The 14,891-nt window shown below is 41.4% G+C and overlaps 1 protein-coding gene across 7 annotated transcripts in view; it reads left to right on the forward strand.

Annotated features, from left to right (window-relative positions):
• The window catches only part of afdna (afadin, adherens junction formation factor a), a 96,754-nt gene that overhangs the window by 56,252 nt on the left and 25,611 nt on the right, over positions 1–14,891 (forward strand). For all 7 annotated transcript variants that reach the window (XM_078289709.1, XM_078289712.1, XM_078289713.1 and 4 more), the window contains one exon: positions 4,436–4,516. In XM_078289709.1, coding sequence (XP_078145835.1) covers positions 4,436–4,516 — 81 coding nt within the window. The remainder of the gene's footprint in view (positions 1–4,435; positions 4,517–14,891) is intronic.

The following is a 14,891-nucleotide window of genomic DNA, read 5'->3' on the forward strand; positions in this document are numbered from 1 at the left end:
AGGTTTTCGTCTTCCAAGAGCATTTTGATAAAGGTTCGAACATTCTTTAAAAAAAAAGATCCGTTAAATAGTATCGTGACTGTTCATTTTCAATATTTCATCTCATTCATTCTCATGTACAGAAAGCGGACTATGTTCAGTCTAGTTTAGCTGACTTCTGAACCAAAACTCGTCAGGACTAAACAGTAGGACTTGCGGTCTGCTGGGTTATGATTTTATGTATTTTTATTCAGGAAAAGCAGAGGATACCACAGCAATGCAAATAAAACAGTCTAAAATATTTTTGCCTCTGTTTTTCCACCGTTTGTTACCCTGGCTTCCCGACCAAAACTGGCTGGGCAATATTCGACCTCCAGACAGGTGACAGTACCAATACAAATGGGGGAAAGGATTCAAAAATTTGCTTTATTCACACAGCAGATAGATATATATTTGATTTATATGTCTTTTGGGGAAACCTTACAGCCCCCCCCCCCCCCCCCCCACCAAAATAAAACAAAAAAACAGCAGTTTTAAACAGCTAGTCACCTAGCGCTGACATTAGCTAGCATACACAGCAGCAGCACTAAGGATATCGTGTATAATGTTAGCATATTGCTCCTACTAAACATAAAGGCTGTTATAGCTGTCACTCAATAAGAATTCAAGCTAGTTAGAATTACAATTGTCAAGACGTGACCAAAAATTCTTAAAAAAACTCTAATTTGGGGGGCGGGGGGGGGGGGTGGGGGGATGGGGGGAGAAACTGAGTTGTAGAAAATTCTACCGCGCGACTGACATGGTTTGACTGTTTTTAGAAAGGTTTTGAACCTGAAAGTTGCTTTGAGTTGAGATCTGGATCCAGTGTGTGTGTGAGCGAAGATTGTTATGAAAAGTTAAATTGCCCCTTCTCAAGTTACTGTAATCACTGCCTTCAACTGTGAGACCACACACATACACACACACACACACACAAACACACAGGATTTAATCAACACCATTCACACTACAGAGGTTAGTTAGTGAACAGAGAACAGTAAATGATAGACCTCTGTTCACCGTAACACACACACACACACACACACACACACACACACACACACACAGAGCCACTTCCTCTATAATTGGTCTGTTTATCCCTGCTCTACTATTTCATGACTGCAGTCTCGACATAGGACAGGCGTCTCTCCCCCCCCCCCCCCCACACACACACATGCACACACACGTGATTAATGGTGTGTGTTGTGGCAGGCTAATGAGGGTGAGGCCAGGCTCATCTAGAGTCTAGTTGTAATTGTAGTGTAGTTGTATTCTAGTTGTAATGCTGTAGTGTAGTTGTACTGTAGTTGTAGTCTTGTTGTAGTCTAGTTATAGTTGTAGTGTAGTTGTAGTCTTGTAGTTATACTGTAGTTGTAGCTTTGTTGCAATCTAATTGTAGTGCAGTTGTAACCTTGTTGTAGTCCAGTTGTAATGCAGTTATAGCCTTGTTGTAGTTGTAGTCTAGTTGTAGTGTGGCTGTAGCCTTGTTGTAGTCTAGTTTTAGTTGTAGATTATGCCTACCATACACTAGAAGACTTTGAAAAGAGACTTTTAAAAGACTAAAGTCTGACACCCTCTCACATCCAGCTCACATCTAAAGACAATGGGCCTCATGCAAGAACATTTTCGTATTTTTATCGTAAATTTCTCGTACTTTTTTCGTGAGGTGGACTCGTACGAGTGTGCCACGTCAGATTCACCAAACGCTCGTATCTTCAGAAAACAGTCGTAAATGACCTGCGTAAACATGATGAATGGCACCTGTTCTAAATGAACGCGCGTTCATGAGAATTGTAAATTTGCATAATTGACGCCCCAATAATGCCATATAAGGTTAGGCGTCCGGCCCATATGTCGGGAAGCTTCATTCATAAAAATGACAAGGAAGACTAAGAAGAAGTCTACCAGCTCAGAGACTGAAGTCCTACTACCAGAAATAAGTCAACCAAAGCATATAATATTTAATATAATTCAATAGTGGAACCAAAGGTCCTGCTAAAGCCAAGGAATGGGAGAAAATAACTGTTAATGCAGTGTCGTCTGTTACGAAAAACAACTATAGTATTCCTATACATTTTAGATGAATACTAAATAAATATCCCAACAAAGCTATAATTCCCTATAGGAATATTATAGTGATACTGCAGAAGACAAAAATACCATGATAAGGTCACTATAAACTCACTATTGAGTACCACAGACACTCTTAAGTCCATATCGGAGTATTATAGGAATATTATAGGACTGTAGTGATTTGTCGTTAGGTCACCGTCACAGAAATAAAAAAAAGAAATGGCTTGACATGAAATTAGATGCAAAAAGCAAGACGACCCATGACTGCAACAGGAGGGCCAGGAGGAATTCTCCGTTACAGACAGATGAAAGAATAGGCCTATACCTGCCATAATTGGTGATATAGCTGTCAGGTGTCCAGCGATGTCGCCCTGGACAGCGACTTGCAGCTCAACCTGGTAAGACCTAAAGCCATTTCTCTTTTTAAAGTTTAGATTCACTTGCACCCACATTAACGTTATCAACTGGAGTAAAATAGCCTAGAAATCAGATTTATCTCCCTCTATAATGTATTTTCCCCAATACAATCTAACCTTGCCTTTGTCTCATCTGAATGTTTGTCAAACAACCTGACAATTATTAGAGTTTTTTGTTTTGTCTTTGTATTGAGCGCACTTATAGGCTACTATGTAACCCGCATGGATACTTATGAGATTTTATGCGGCTCTGGGAAAATAAATTAGGCTACGCACTACCTTCTTTTGAAAAAGCCAACAGCAACTCCCTTGCTATTTTTCCTGTTGCTGTAACCACTGTACTGGTTAATCTCAACATGATTATACATTACTTTACAGTGTCATTTATATATTCAAACTCAACATTCCTTCAAAGTGACAGAGATACAATCCATTAGTCAACAACGAAGTTTATTTTTTTGCTTTGGAGAACGGCAGGTTGATTGTACGTGACTCGTACGACAGGTCTGGACCACTCGTAAATTTTGTTCGTACCTAAGAGAAAATTCTAAATACGAGAAAATTGGTGAATGCGGCAAGTTCTCGTAAATCGCTCGTGCGAGTGATTTAAGAATGAATCTGTGCGTACGAGTGGTTCTTGCATGAGGCCCAATGTGTCATAAGTCACTGAGTTTTTAGTCACAGACTATAAGATTTTGCAAAGACTGCCTACCATACACTAGAATACTTTGTCATTGAACTTCACTATTTGCATGAGCCAAGACTAAAGACTTCCGATAATATTAAACATGTTTGATTTTATCGGAACGTCAAGACGAGAAAAAGACTGACTTAAGACAGCAAAAACTTACACCAAACGATCGAGATAACGGGAACGCGCCACAACTCTAGCAAAACTCTCATGATTTTATTCCGACATTGGAAATTTGACTGCGACAGTGAAATCGCTTGAAAAGTCGTTTGGTGTAAGGTCACCATTAGTTGTAGTTGTGTAACTTGTAGTCTTTCTGTAGTCTAGTTACGGTAGTTGTTGTCATAGCCTAGATGTAGTTATAGCCTAGTTGTTGTAATGTAGTTGTCATTGTAGTCTAGTTCTAGCTGTTGTTTATAGTCTAATTGTTGTAATCTAGTTGTAGTTGTGGTCTAGTTACAGCCTAGTTGTTGTGTAGTCTTGTAGCCATAGTTGTCGTCTAGCTGTAGCTGTATTCTTGTCATTGTATTCTACTTGTATTTGTAATCATGTAGCTGTAGTTGTGATCTAGTTGTAGTTATAGTGTAGTTGTAGTTGTTGTTTTGTTAGGTTCTGGGTGTTCCTGCAGAATAATGAACTCACTGCTTTGGCATCTAGACCAAAGAGTTCTGACCCACAACACACAATGATGGCAACACAACTAAGATGCGTGCGCACACACACACACACACATACTGCAAACACACAACTCTGACACACGCACTTGTTTGAGACTGTTCAGTCTCAGTATATTTTCTCCTTGTGTGGGAAACCTTTATTTCTCTGTCTTTCTCTCTCCCGCTTCCTCTCTCTCTCTCTCTCTCTCTCTCTCTCCCCACCCAGTCACCCAGCCCTACCCAAATGAGCCCTAGAGTGTATGTGTGTGTGTGTGTGTGTGTGTGTGTGTGTGTGTGTGTGTGTGTGTATAGCCATGATGTGGTTTTCATTCTTGACTTGACTCCAGCCACCACAGGTTCCTCTGCGGTCTCCCCCTTTCCCCTTCATCCCTCCTCCATTCCTTCCCTCCCTCCTTCATCCCTCCCTCTGTTACTCCACAATCTTATTTTCCTTCATAGTGTTGTAGAGGCAGACAGAGGAACATACTAGAAAACATTCACTGAGTTTTCCAGAGCTGCTACGCACACATAGAGGTCTGGTCCTCACACCTTCTGTCCTTCCTGTCCATCTCCCTTTTCAGCCAATGAGGAAAGATCCGGAGGTTGTCACGGTAACTCTGAAGAAGCACAACGGCATGGGCCTGAGCATCGTGGCCGCCAAGGTAGGAAAAACTGTTTGAAAGTCGGTGTGTGTGTGTGTGTGTGTGTGTGTGTGTGTGTGTGTGTGTGTGTGTGTGTGTGTGTGTATGGAGAGTCTTTCATCCAAAAACCGGTCTGAGCTTTTCAAGAATTTCTTTTGTTGCAAAACTTGCCTTTAAAGACAGAAGTTTTCTTTTTTAATTTCCAAAGCAGAGCGCTGAAGGTTTGACAGATATTTGACAGGAAATCCAAAAATAACCTGGATGTTTTTCTCTTGGCTGACGAGACGGAGCACATTGGATTTGTGTCGGGTGTGTGTGTGTGTGTGTGTGTGTGTGTGTGTTTTAGGCTGAGCGACATGGTGCTGACAGAAAAGGCAGCTATTTTAAATGGACTGCTTTCACTGTTGAGTCTGACATCAGTACAGAGACTAAACAATGACTTTGCAAAGAGAGTTCTGGATCATTCCCGGACAAAAATACACAACATGATGTTTAGCTTGGTCTTCTCCCACATAATGGGAGAGGGTGGGGGGTTTGAATTTGAATGGTACTGTGGATTGGTCTATTCATGAATTTGTTCACACATTGTTGGACATCGCTCTACAGATTTATCTCCAGGACCATCAATGTATGCCATATTGGATTTTTGAGTTTCTTGAAAACAAGTTTTCCCTCCCCTCAAGGCTTTTGACTGCATCATTTGGACAATCAATAAATATGCAGCACCACAAATACGAAGGAAACGACTAGCAGACAATGCAAATGGCCCTACAAAATGGATTTACCTTGTTGTATAACAGACTTGAACCTTTGACCTTTTTAACAGTTCGTCATCGGTGGGGGGCGACATGTTGACTGTTGCCTTGTTGTAATTCAATTTCATCTTTATGGATGAGGATGACTGTTTTGTTCATAGGTTTCACTCTCCCCACCTCAGGTTTTCTCACAGTAGTTTATAGTCAAGGCGATGTGATTTGGGTGAATACAGCAACATCTTTAGCAAACTGCATGATGTCATCATAATGTCCAAAACCCTTTTAAGATTACTTTTTCGGATATTGGCTTTATTTGACAGTTGGCAATGAAGTGAGACAGGAAAGATGGGATGAGATGCAACAAAGGTCCCAGGCTGGTGTTGAACTGAGAACGTCGGAGGACATTGCATGTTGCTTACAAAAATCTGTCATATTATTGGTTGGAATTTTTATGTATGCCTACTTTCTCTCTGTATGGCATGGAGTTACCTCTAAAAATGCACCGTTTTCTAGGAAGTAAAAGTATTTTTGATATAAAAATATGAGAATATTTTGGGGAGGCATTTAGTGTTAAAAGAGGTGTATGTTATGATATGGAGAGTTGGCTAACAAGCTCCATTTCTCTCATGTTTTGAAGGTTAAATGTGTAATATTTCTGTTTTCCTGAAGCATAATATGACTAGTACGCTCTGTTGTTATTGTTGCTGTTGTTGTTGTTGTTGTTGTTGTTTGAAGGCCCTCCTACCACACGCCCCCACCCCCCCAAAAAAACCCCACTTGGCTTGGACTCGCAGTCCTCCGCAAACTAATGTTATGCATTCTAGCTAGCCGTCTAGCTAACCAATCGCAACAAATTTGCACGAAAATAACAGTTCTGCCATGACTAAATACGTTGGCTAACCTCACTAGAAAAATCTCCTACACTTTTTCTAATTCATTATTTTGTTATTGTGTTCAGCGTTAGCCTTTTGTTACAGCTAACGTCTCTGCGCTGTTTGTAGCGAGAACGTCAGGTCAAGGTCCATTCAAAAATTTGTCCATTTCTTTCTGTCTTGCATATTAGCAAATTACGCAGCGGAGGAGCAGCCGAGCCTTGATTTGTTGTTGTAACGACATTGCTGAACCATTGAGGCCAGTATTGGACCAGAAATGACACATAGACCCTTGAAGCAGAGTTGGCAAAGAAATCCACAGCGGGCAACCCTGCACCTACTGGCCAGATGTCATTCCGTATGAAGCCAAATCTAGACTACATGTTGGCATACGGGGGTCGGTGGTGTTAAACCTGTCTGTTTGGCTTCCTTGACATGGAAAAGTTTGGGAAGCCCTGCTCTGTATGAACAAATAGATGGATTTTGGAGTAAACTTCTCCTGATGTTAGTGCTGAGGTTTGTTAGCAGTCGGCATGGGTGTGGATGATGAAGCATTCACTGTGCAAAACTTAACCTCTCTCTCTCTCTTTTTCTCTCTTTCTCTTTCTCTTTCTCTCGCCAGTGGAGTGAGTTTCCTGCTTAAGTCTAGAGTTTTCCTGTGTGTGTGGAGAGAGGAAAAATGGGAAGGAAGGACGTGCTGTGGGAATCTCCCCGTTATGTTTATTTTCAAAGCTGTGTGTGTGTAAGGGTGTGTGTCAGGCGGGGAAAACAGGTAGGCAAGAGGGGTTAAAACAGAGAGAGAGGTAGAGAGATATCGACGGGGAGAGAGAGAGGGAGTTTTGACAGGCAGCTGCTTGAATTCTCAGCAAACCCAAACTGGGCTGAGCTCTCCGCTCTGTTATATAACTGCGTGTGTGTGTGCGTGGGGGTGTGTGTGTGTGTGTGTGTGTGGTATTTGCCTGGCGGAGCTGTAGCAGTGCTCCACCTCAGTCTGACTAGCCGGCATCCCAGCCAAACGCTTCACCACTGGATTCGCTGCGCCTTAACGAACACACTGCAATTAGGAACTTTTTGAAGGAATTTACTGCACTTGGGAACTTCTTACAGAATTTACTGCAACTTTTATACAGGAACTTTTTTCCGCGTACTTGTAGGAATTGACAGCACTATTTTAAAATTTACTGGAATTTTTTTTTCACCACACCTACAGGAATTTACAGTACTGTTTTTTAGCATATTTGTAAGAATTGGGAGTACTCTTTAAAAATGTCAGTACTTATTTTTTAGCACTCATATAGGACTTTGCAGTGCTTTTTTAATTTACTTTTGTATATATGTTTTTTTAGCATATGTGTAGGAATTTCTTGTACTTTTATATGCATACATGTAGGAATTTACAGTGCTTTTAAAATTTACAGTCCTTTTTTAATTTACAGTACTTTTTTAGCATACATGTAGGAAGTTACAGAACTTTTTTAGCACACGTTTCCAGCAGTAAGTAGTCGTTTTCAATGTAGCAGGTTTGCCGAGCGGATTATTCCCAGCCACTGTAATTGTAAGGAGGTTTTGGACTTGTCAGTGCATGTTAGCAGGCTGAAGCTGTGTGTGTGTGTTCTCTGGGATCAAAGGAGGTGTGTGTTTGCACGTCCCAGTCTGGACGTCCCAGTGTGAACTGGTCTAGACTGGACAACACCGACCTGCTGCCGCAAACATGTGGTTCTCTGTGGTGGGCAGGAAAGACCAGGTAACAGCATCTGTGTGTGTGTGTGTGTGTGTGTGTGTGTGTGTGTGTGTGTGCCGTCAACACTATATACTATAAATAAATTAATCGAAGCGTGTGTGTAACGCAGTTAAAGGGTGTGTATGTTCCATTCACATCATTTCTTGATGGACCTGTTTCCTTGTTTCCCCATTGAACTTCAACATTGAATTCTTCTTTCTTGTCTTGGTTCCCACACTGTCTGTGCTAACAAACTGACACTAGTTATAACTGTTAATATCAGTAGCTGGTCAACTGTTGTAGACGTGACTAATGGTAGCCGAGCGTCGAGCTGCCATGTGTCCTAAATTGTAAGCTTTATTGGTTGGTCTTGTCCATGTTTGCTTTCAGGGCCACTCTGCTAATGGTTAAACTAAGGTATACACACAAAGGTCGTTGTGTGATGTCCTAGGTAGGGTAGACTGATACAGTATATGGGTCTGATATTGGCCTTTTATTAAAAATCAGATCTGGTCCTGATATGATGCAGTTTGATTGATTGCATATTTATTGTAGAATTGATGAATACTACTCTGGTTGTATATGGGCAGCCCTTAACCTGAATTGATTGAGACATTTTGATCCCGGGCAAGTATGCGTGCATGTTTTTTTATTTTTTATTATTATAAGTAGTCGGGGGTGGTTTTAGTGACCCATGATGGTCTAAATGCTGTTTCAGAGGCTTTTCCACCCTGACAAGAATAAAATTGAAACATTGAATACTTGGAAAAGTGGGAGAGTGCAGTGTGTTAAACAGGTCAGTATTGGCCTTCACATCAATATCAGTCGAACCCTAGTCCTGGGCTTGTGTGTGTGTGTGTGTGTGTGTGTGTGTGTGTGTGTGTGTGTGTGTTTCATGGTATTGTCTCTGTCTTCCTCCCAGCTGGAGTTGAGGAAACACAGCCCTGCTCCTCCTGTGTTGCTGTGTTTACTCGTTCCTCCATCGCAGTAAAGAACTGAACATTCCTTCTTTACAGCTGCAGAACGACTGAGCCGAGTTGTAGTGTGACAGTATCATTTCATTACTACGGCTGAACTGGTGCACTGCAAGCCAATTCAGAATGCTCCTAGCCACGATATAACATTCCATACAAGAGAGAACCTCACACCAAACTGCATTCAAAAATGTTGCGGTTTACTTCTGCTTTGCTTATTGGCAAATGTATATACATGGTAGAACAACACTTGAAACATTTTACAAATCGTTAGGATCCACTTTTCAATTCGGTGTATATATATCTATTGAAATAATGTGCTGTTGTTAAAGTTCTTAGGTTTTGTTCTACTAGGTATGTGCCTTTGCCGATGAGCAAGGCAGCATTAAATTGCCAGATTTTTGAATGGAGTTTGGTGTAGAGTTCTGTTCATGCGAGAGAGAATGGAACGTATCAGAGCTAGGATGTTTCTAGCCCAATACTCATGGTAAATAAAACGACATTCTGATTTGAGAATAAACGTTTTGGAATGTTTTTAGTGTGTTTTTTGAAGTAAATTTTGTGTGTGTGTGTTTGTTAGCTGATAGAAGAATAAGTACCAGTAGTGGAACAATAGTGTGAGAGAGCTACCTCCCTCTGAGGGCTGGAACAATGGGAGGATGTACCGCACACACATACACACGCTTTCCTGAAAGGCTGCAGGCAGGGCAGGAGGTGTTTACAAGGTGTGTGTGGAAGAGAACATGTGTCCATCTTGGCTCTAATCCTAAAAGTGTGCTCAGGCTCGCTGGCCGGACTAGTCGAATTCTTCACACAGCCCCCCCCCCCCCCCCCCCCGCTGTGAAACCATCTGCAATTAGTCTGAAATATCACATGATTAGTCGCTTTGTCTTGTTCATTGCCTTTGTTTCCATCTCTGTGTTAACAACTTGTCGTCTGCTCTTCTACATGAATGGTTTGCAGCTTTTTGTCACTGCTGTTTCCCCACTTCATCTTCATTTAGGTTCTGCATGGGCCAAACCAGTGAATAATATTCTCCATCTTGCAGTCTAGACCTGTTTAACAGATGCATGTACCGTATTCTTTACAACTGTGTCAGTCAGTGGTAGAATGGCTGAGGTGGAAGACACACTTCAGAACCCATTGTGTAACTTGAATTTAGTCACATCGTGTCACTTTCTTTGGTTTTCGTATGGATTTTTTGTTGACTCGTGATTTTCCTGGTCAGAACTTGGGTGAGGGATATATAACCGATATTGTCCTTTTATTAAATATCAGATCTGGTCCAGTCAGTGTCATCCACCTCTGATATGATGCAGTTTGATTGATTACATATTTATTGTAGAATTGATCAATACTACACTGGTTGTCTGTGGGAAGACCTTAACCTGACATTTTGATCAGATTCCACACAAGTATGAATAGGTTTTTAGCCTTATTTCTCTTCTTATTCTTTTTACTAACTGTGAGTTAGTTATGGAAAGTCATGGAGTTTTCCATCAGGGCCACGGTGGGAAGCCTGTTTGAAGCAGCCGAATCCCTCAGGCCATGCCTCTCAAAATGTCGGCCCGGCAGCTTTGATGTGCGCTTGATCTGTCAAGTCGGGGCACCTTAAGTAACAGAGCCGTCCATTGAACGCACAGTAAATCAAGGCTGCTTCAGGTATTCCAGCTATTCTGATAGGGGATCTGGCAACATAGGCATGTACACACACACACACACACACACACATACTGACAACTGCACCCATCCCTAATAAGTCCATCAGTAAATCTTGGTCCATATTGAGGGTGGTGTTCAAAGGAATGTAGATAACCGAGAGGGTTTATAGGTGTATAGTGTAATATCTCAGGGTGGTTTAGTGTGTGTGCTAGAGCTTAGCCTGTGTGTGTGTGTGTGTGTGTGTGTGTGTGTGCGTGCGTTCAGATCACATTGACGACAGTGTGTGACGAGCAACACATCTGGTTTCACTTTGACCCCCAGACCCTCAACCCCCCCACATCCCCCCATCACCCTCAACTACTGGTTTTATAGCTTCATTATAGCAACAGACCTGTGTGTGTGTGTGCGCGCATGTTTCAACATGCCCATGTTGTTTGTCTATACATGTTTGGCGGTGTATGTGTGTGTGTGTTTCAACATGCCTATGTCTTTTACATTTGTGGATACATGTCTAGAATGCCGTTTTGCATGTGCGCAAAACTGTCTTTCACCTAACGCTAGCTTAGCTGTAGCTCCAGGCTTCGGTTATTCCAGAGGAAATGAAGGGTTAAGCAGCTCTACTCCATAGACATCTGCTCATATAGACCGAGTTTTCTCATGTCTCATGTCGGGGACCCCAAATACAAACGGCTAAAAAGCCTGTCGTAACGTTGAAGCTCCTCCAAGGTGCTAGCATAAGAAAAAACAAATGAAACAATTGAGCCGTGCTTTTAGCATGACTTTAAATTCAGTTTGTGCTGTTGACAAGCGAGCTTAAAGGTGAAATAAATTCACTAAAAACATCTTTCTACAACAAAGTTAACATTAGCTGTGAATAAAAAGCGATAGCTTCTTGCAGATAGTTGCTTATTTGATTTGACTGATTTGACTCCAAAAGTCTTGCAGTGGGACTTACCTGTTTATATAAAGGTTAAATAAAAATAATAAGAACAATTGAGATCATTTCCAGTGAATTAAGTTACAAAATTAAGCTATAGGCCGTAACAAAATCAAATATCACAATATTTTAGACCAAATACCTCGATATGGATAACATGATGATATTTTGGTGATGAGCATTCCTGCTTTCATAAGATATTTACACCCAAGAAATTTTTTAAAATTAGTAATGATCCTTAGTAATCCGTAATAAGTAATGTGGTTATGATGAGCCGGTAAAGCCAATCATTGTTCATTTTACTCAGCCAGAACAGGCTAATACATTCAGAAAATTGTATCACTTATAATATAACTCTGAAGAAGTAACATTTATTATTTCACAATATTACGATAACTAAAATCCCAGACGATATCTAGCCTCATATCACAATATCAATATCATGCATCGCCCAGCCCTACTATGGCCTTCACTAAATCGCTCCACCACCTGCCCAAAATGAACATTGGTGAAGTACAAAGACTGTTTTCATTGACTCCTGGATCTAAACTAGAGAAAGGCTGCAAGTTCTTCCATTATGAAGGTGAGTTTTAGCTTCAGCTTCTCCTCGTCCGCTGTGATCTCTTGGCAGTCATCACCTAATTTGCATAACGTTATTACATTATGTGTCAAGTACTAGTAACCAATTTGACAACCAGTGATATAGAGGACAGCTGAAAGCCTGCCTGCCTGTCTGTCTGTCTGTCTGCCTGGGTGCTGACACAAGTCTGTCATTAGTGTTCAGTATTTGTCACCCAGGTGGCTAATTGTGAGTGTGTGTGTGTGTGTGTGTGACAAACGCTGAATAACAGCATGAAACTTCAGCTCCATATGAAACAGAGGCTGGTCGATAATATGTAGCAGACATAAATTGCACACAATGATTTCACTGTTTCTTCCTGTTCTGAACGTCCCAGACAGGAAGCCTTCATGAATCCAGCCTCACTATTATACACATGTACAGAGCAAGCTGAAACACTGTGGGTCAAATGGTTTCACGGCCTGATGTCTACACTGTCTTCCTGTCCTGGAGGAACTGGGACACAGAGTACTTCCTGTGGAGTGTAGAGGGAGTGGCAGGGAAGGCGGGGGGAAGTCGTGTCGAGTTTGTTGCCATTTCCAGATTCAAGATCACACACAACTCAGCACAGAACTCCATTTGCTTTATTCACACGGCGGTCATACTTGATATCAGTCATACGAAGCAGATGGAAACAGAGGCAAACTCAGCTGGTCTTTGGACAAAACATTTAGAACTAGATGGCACTCAGTAGAGCGCATACCTCCGCCAACGCTATGCAATTGTCAATATATGCCAGTTCCACATGTCAGATTTTCACCAAAAGTTAATAATTTCATCCATGCCACATTACCAACTTGTTTCACATTTTCATGACTGGACCTGAAATGGGACATGAGATCTGCTGTTCAAATTCTAGCCACTTTTAAGCATTTTAGCTCATTATCCCAGCACCACATGGCCAATCAGCTCTATATCTGTTCAGTTGCCATTAGTGCTGCCCTTCTACCACTGGACCAAGTTTTGGAAAAATTAGCACAGCGGTTATGTCTAAACTGGAAATGAGCTCTCCAGTGTCCCCGTGATGTTTGATTGGGCCAATAATGGAGGGTTTTGCCTCTTCTTATGTCTGCTGATAGGCCACAAAGTCTGATGGTTTTACGTGAATCCGTTACATGCGTGAATATGTTAGTCCGAAGTTATATGCCTTTTTATGAGAAGCCACGCCCGCTGCCACGCCCCGCTTTGGCCAATCGGTGTAAAAATTTAATCAGTAATTCTTTGCCCCATGACCAACCTTTCCATAAAGTTTCATATTGTTGCATGAATCCATTCGGAAGTTATATGCCTGTTTATGAAAAGCCACGCCCCCATTTGGTAATTATCTGTGGATATAGAGATTCACAGAGTTGGAGAAGGTCCAAATCAGAGGCTGCAGAAACTGGATTGATGTTGATCCATAACATTAGCTAATGTTAGCAGTCAGCTACTTCATGATGTTTACATTATATTTATCTCCAAGCTAAGTAGGTTGAATTTTTTATTAACCATCAACATTTACAGTCTTGATCTTTAGTATTAGAAATACGCTAAGATTATGCTTCATATCCTTAGTGGTACTTCTGTTACAGTCAAACTGTTCATGCTAGCTGTGTCTGCTAGCTACTGCTAGTGTTAGGTGACGCTAGCTGGTTAAAACTCATACTGTTTTAGTGTCCCATGATGGTCTAAGTCCTGTTTCAGAGGCTTTAACAAGAATACAATTCTGGGGGAAACAATTATAGAGAGTTAGAAACCTGGGATAAAAAAATAAAAAAAAATATCTGTATTTATATCGATATAGAATATTGGTATAATTTCTGGTACTTTGTGGCATGGTGTGTCATGGGGTAAACTGGATCTACCAATCTTGCCCATAACCAGCCTAGCCGGTTCCTCCTCCCTATTGATGTGGACTGGTTTCTTGATGTTGTGCACCACAGAAGTTGAAGCAGTCCGTAAATCTGAGCTGCAAACAGCAAGAGCCGTAAACCTGAGGATAACCCCTGCTTCTGCTTAACGAGATCTGTCTTTACATACATACACACACACCTAGTGCCACGTTGCCAGGTCTGACGAATGGCAGCAATTAGGAGTCTCATTAATCGACTCCACAGCTTTATGAGCGAGTTTATAGACATGCTGTGATTCATGTCTCTGGGCTTTGTGTGTGTGTGTGTGTGTGTGTGTGCCTAAAGACAGAAGAGAGCAAGGAAGTTGCAGCTTCATTCAGTGTGTTTTGAAAGGATGCTATTTTCTTCCTTTTGACTCATTTAACATTTCAAGTTAACAGTAGAGTGTTTGTCCTAAGGAAGATTGCTGAAATACTTGGTTTCTGGTTCTTCTTCTACATTACCAGTCCACAAACACACACACACACACACACACACAAACACACACACACACACACAGACACACACACACACACGCACTCAGAGGATAAACATGTCAAGATGGTGTAGCGGGTGTGTGATATGTCTGATAATACGCCAACAGTCTGTTGCACTGCACTGCACCTCCCCACTTCACAGGAAAACCACACACACACACACACACACACACACACACACAGGCTCTGGCATTTTATCTTAAAATTGCAATGTGTTTGTGCTCCCTTGTTTTTTATCTGTATTTCTGCTCTTCGTTGCTATTGATTCCTGTGGGGAAATTGGACCGATGTTGCAGCAAATAGTAATAGGATACAGCAGAAAAATAGACTATAAACAGTAAAATGGAACATAAAAGCACTTTATAAATGTGTTTGACTTGATGTCTGACCGCTGCTAGTCTTCAGTAACGTCCTGGATTGCTTCAGTTTGTCATATCGATAAACTCGAGGGAGATTTCTACTGTCAGAGCCAAGAATTGACGGTTTTCG

Source organism: Centroberyx gerrardi, chromosome 18 (assembly GCF_048128805.1).
Source record: "Centroberyx gerrardi isolate f3 chromosome 18, fCenGer3.hap1.cur.20231027, whole genome shotgun sequence".
In the NCBI taxonomy this organism is placed as follows: Eukaryota; Metazoa; Chordata; class Actinopteri; order Beryciformes; family Berycidae; genus Centroberyx; species Centroberyx gerrardi.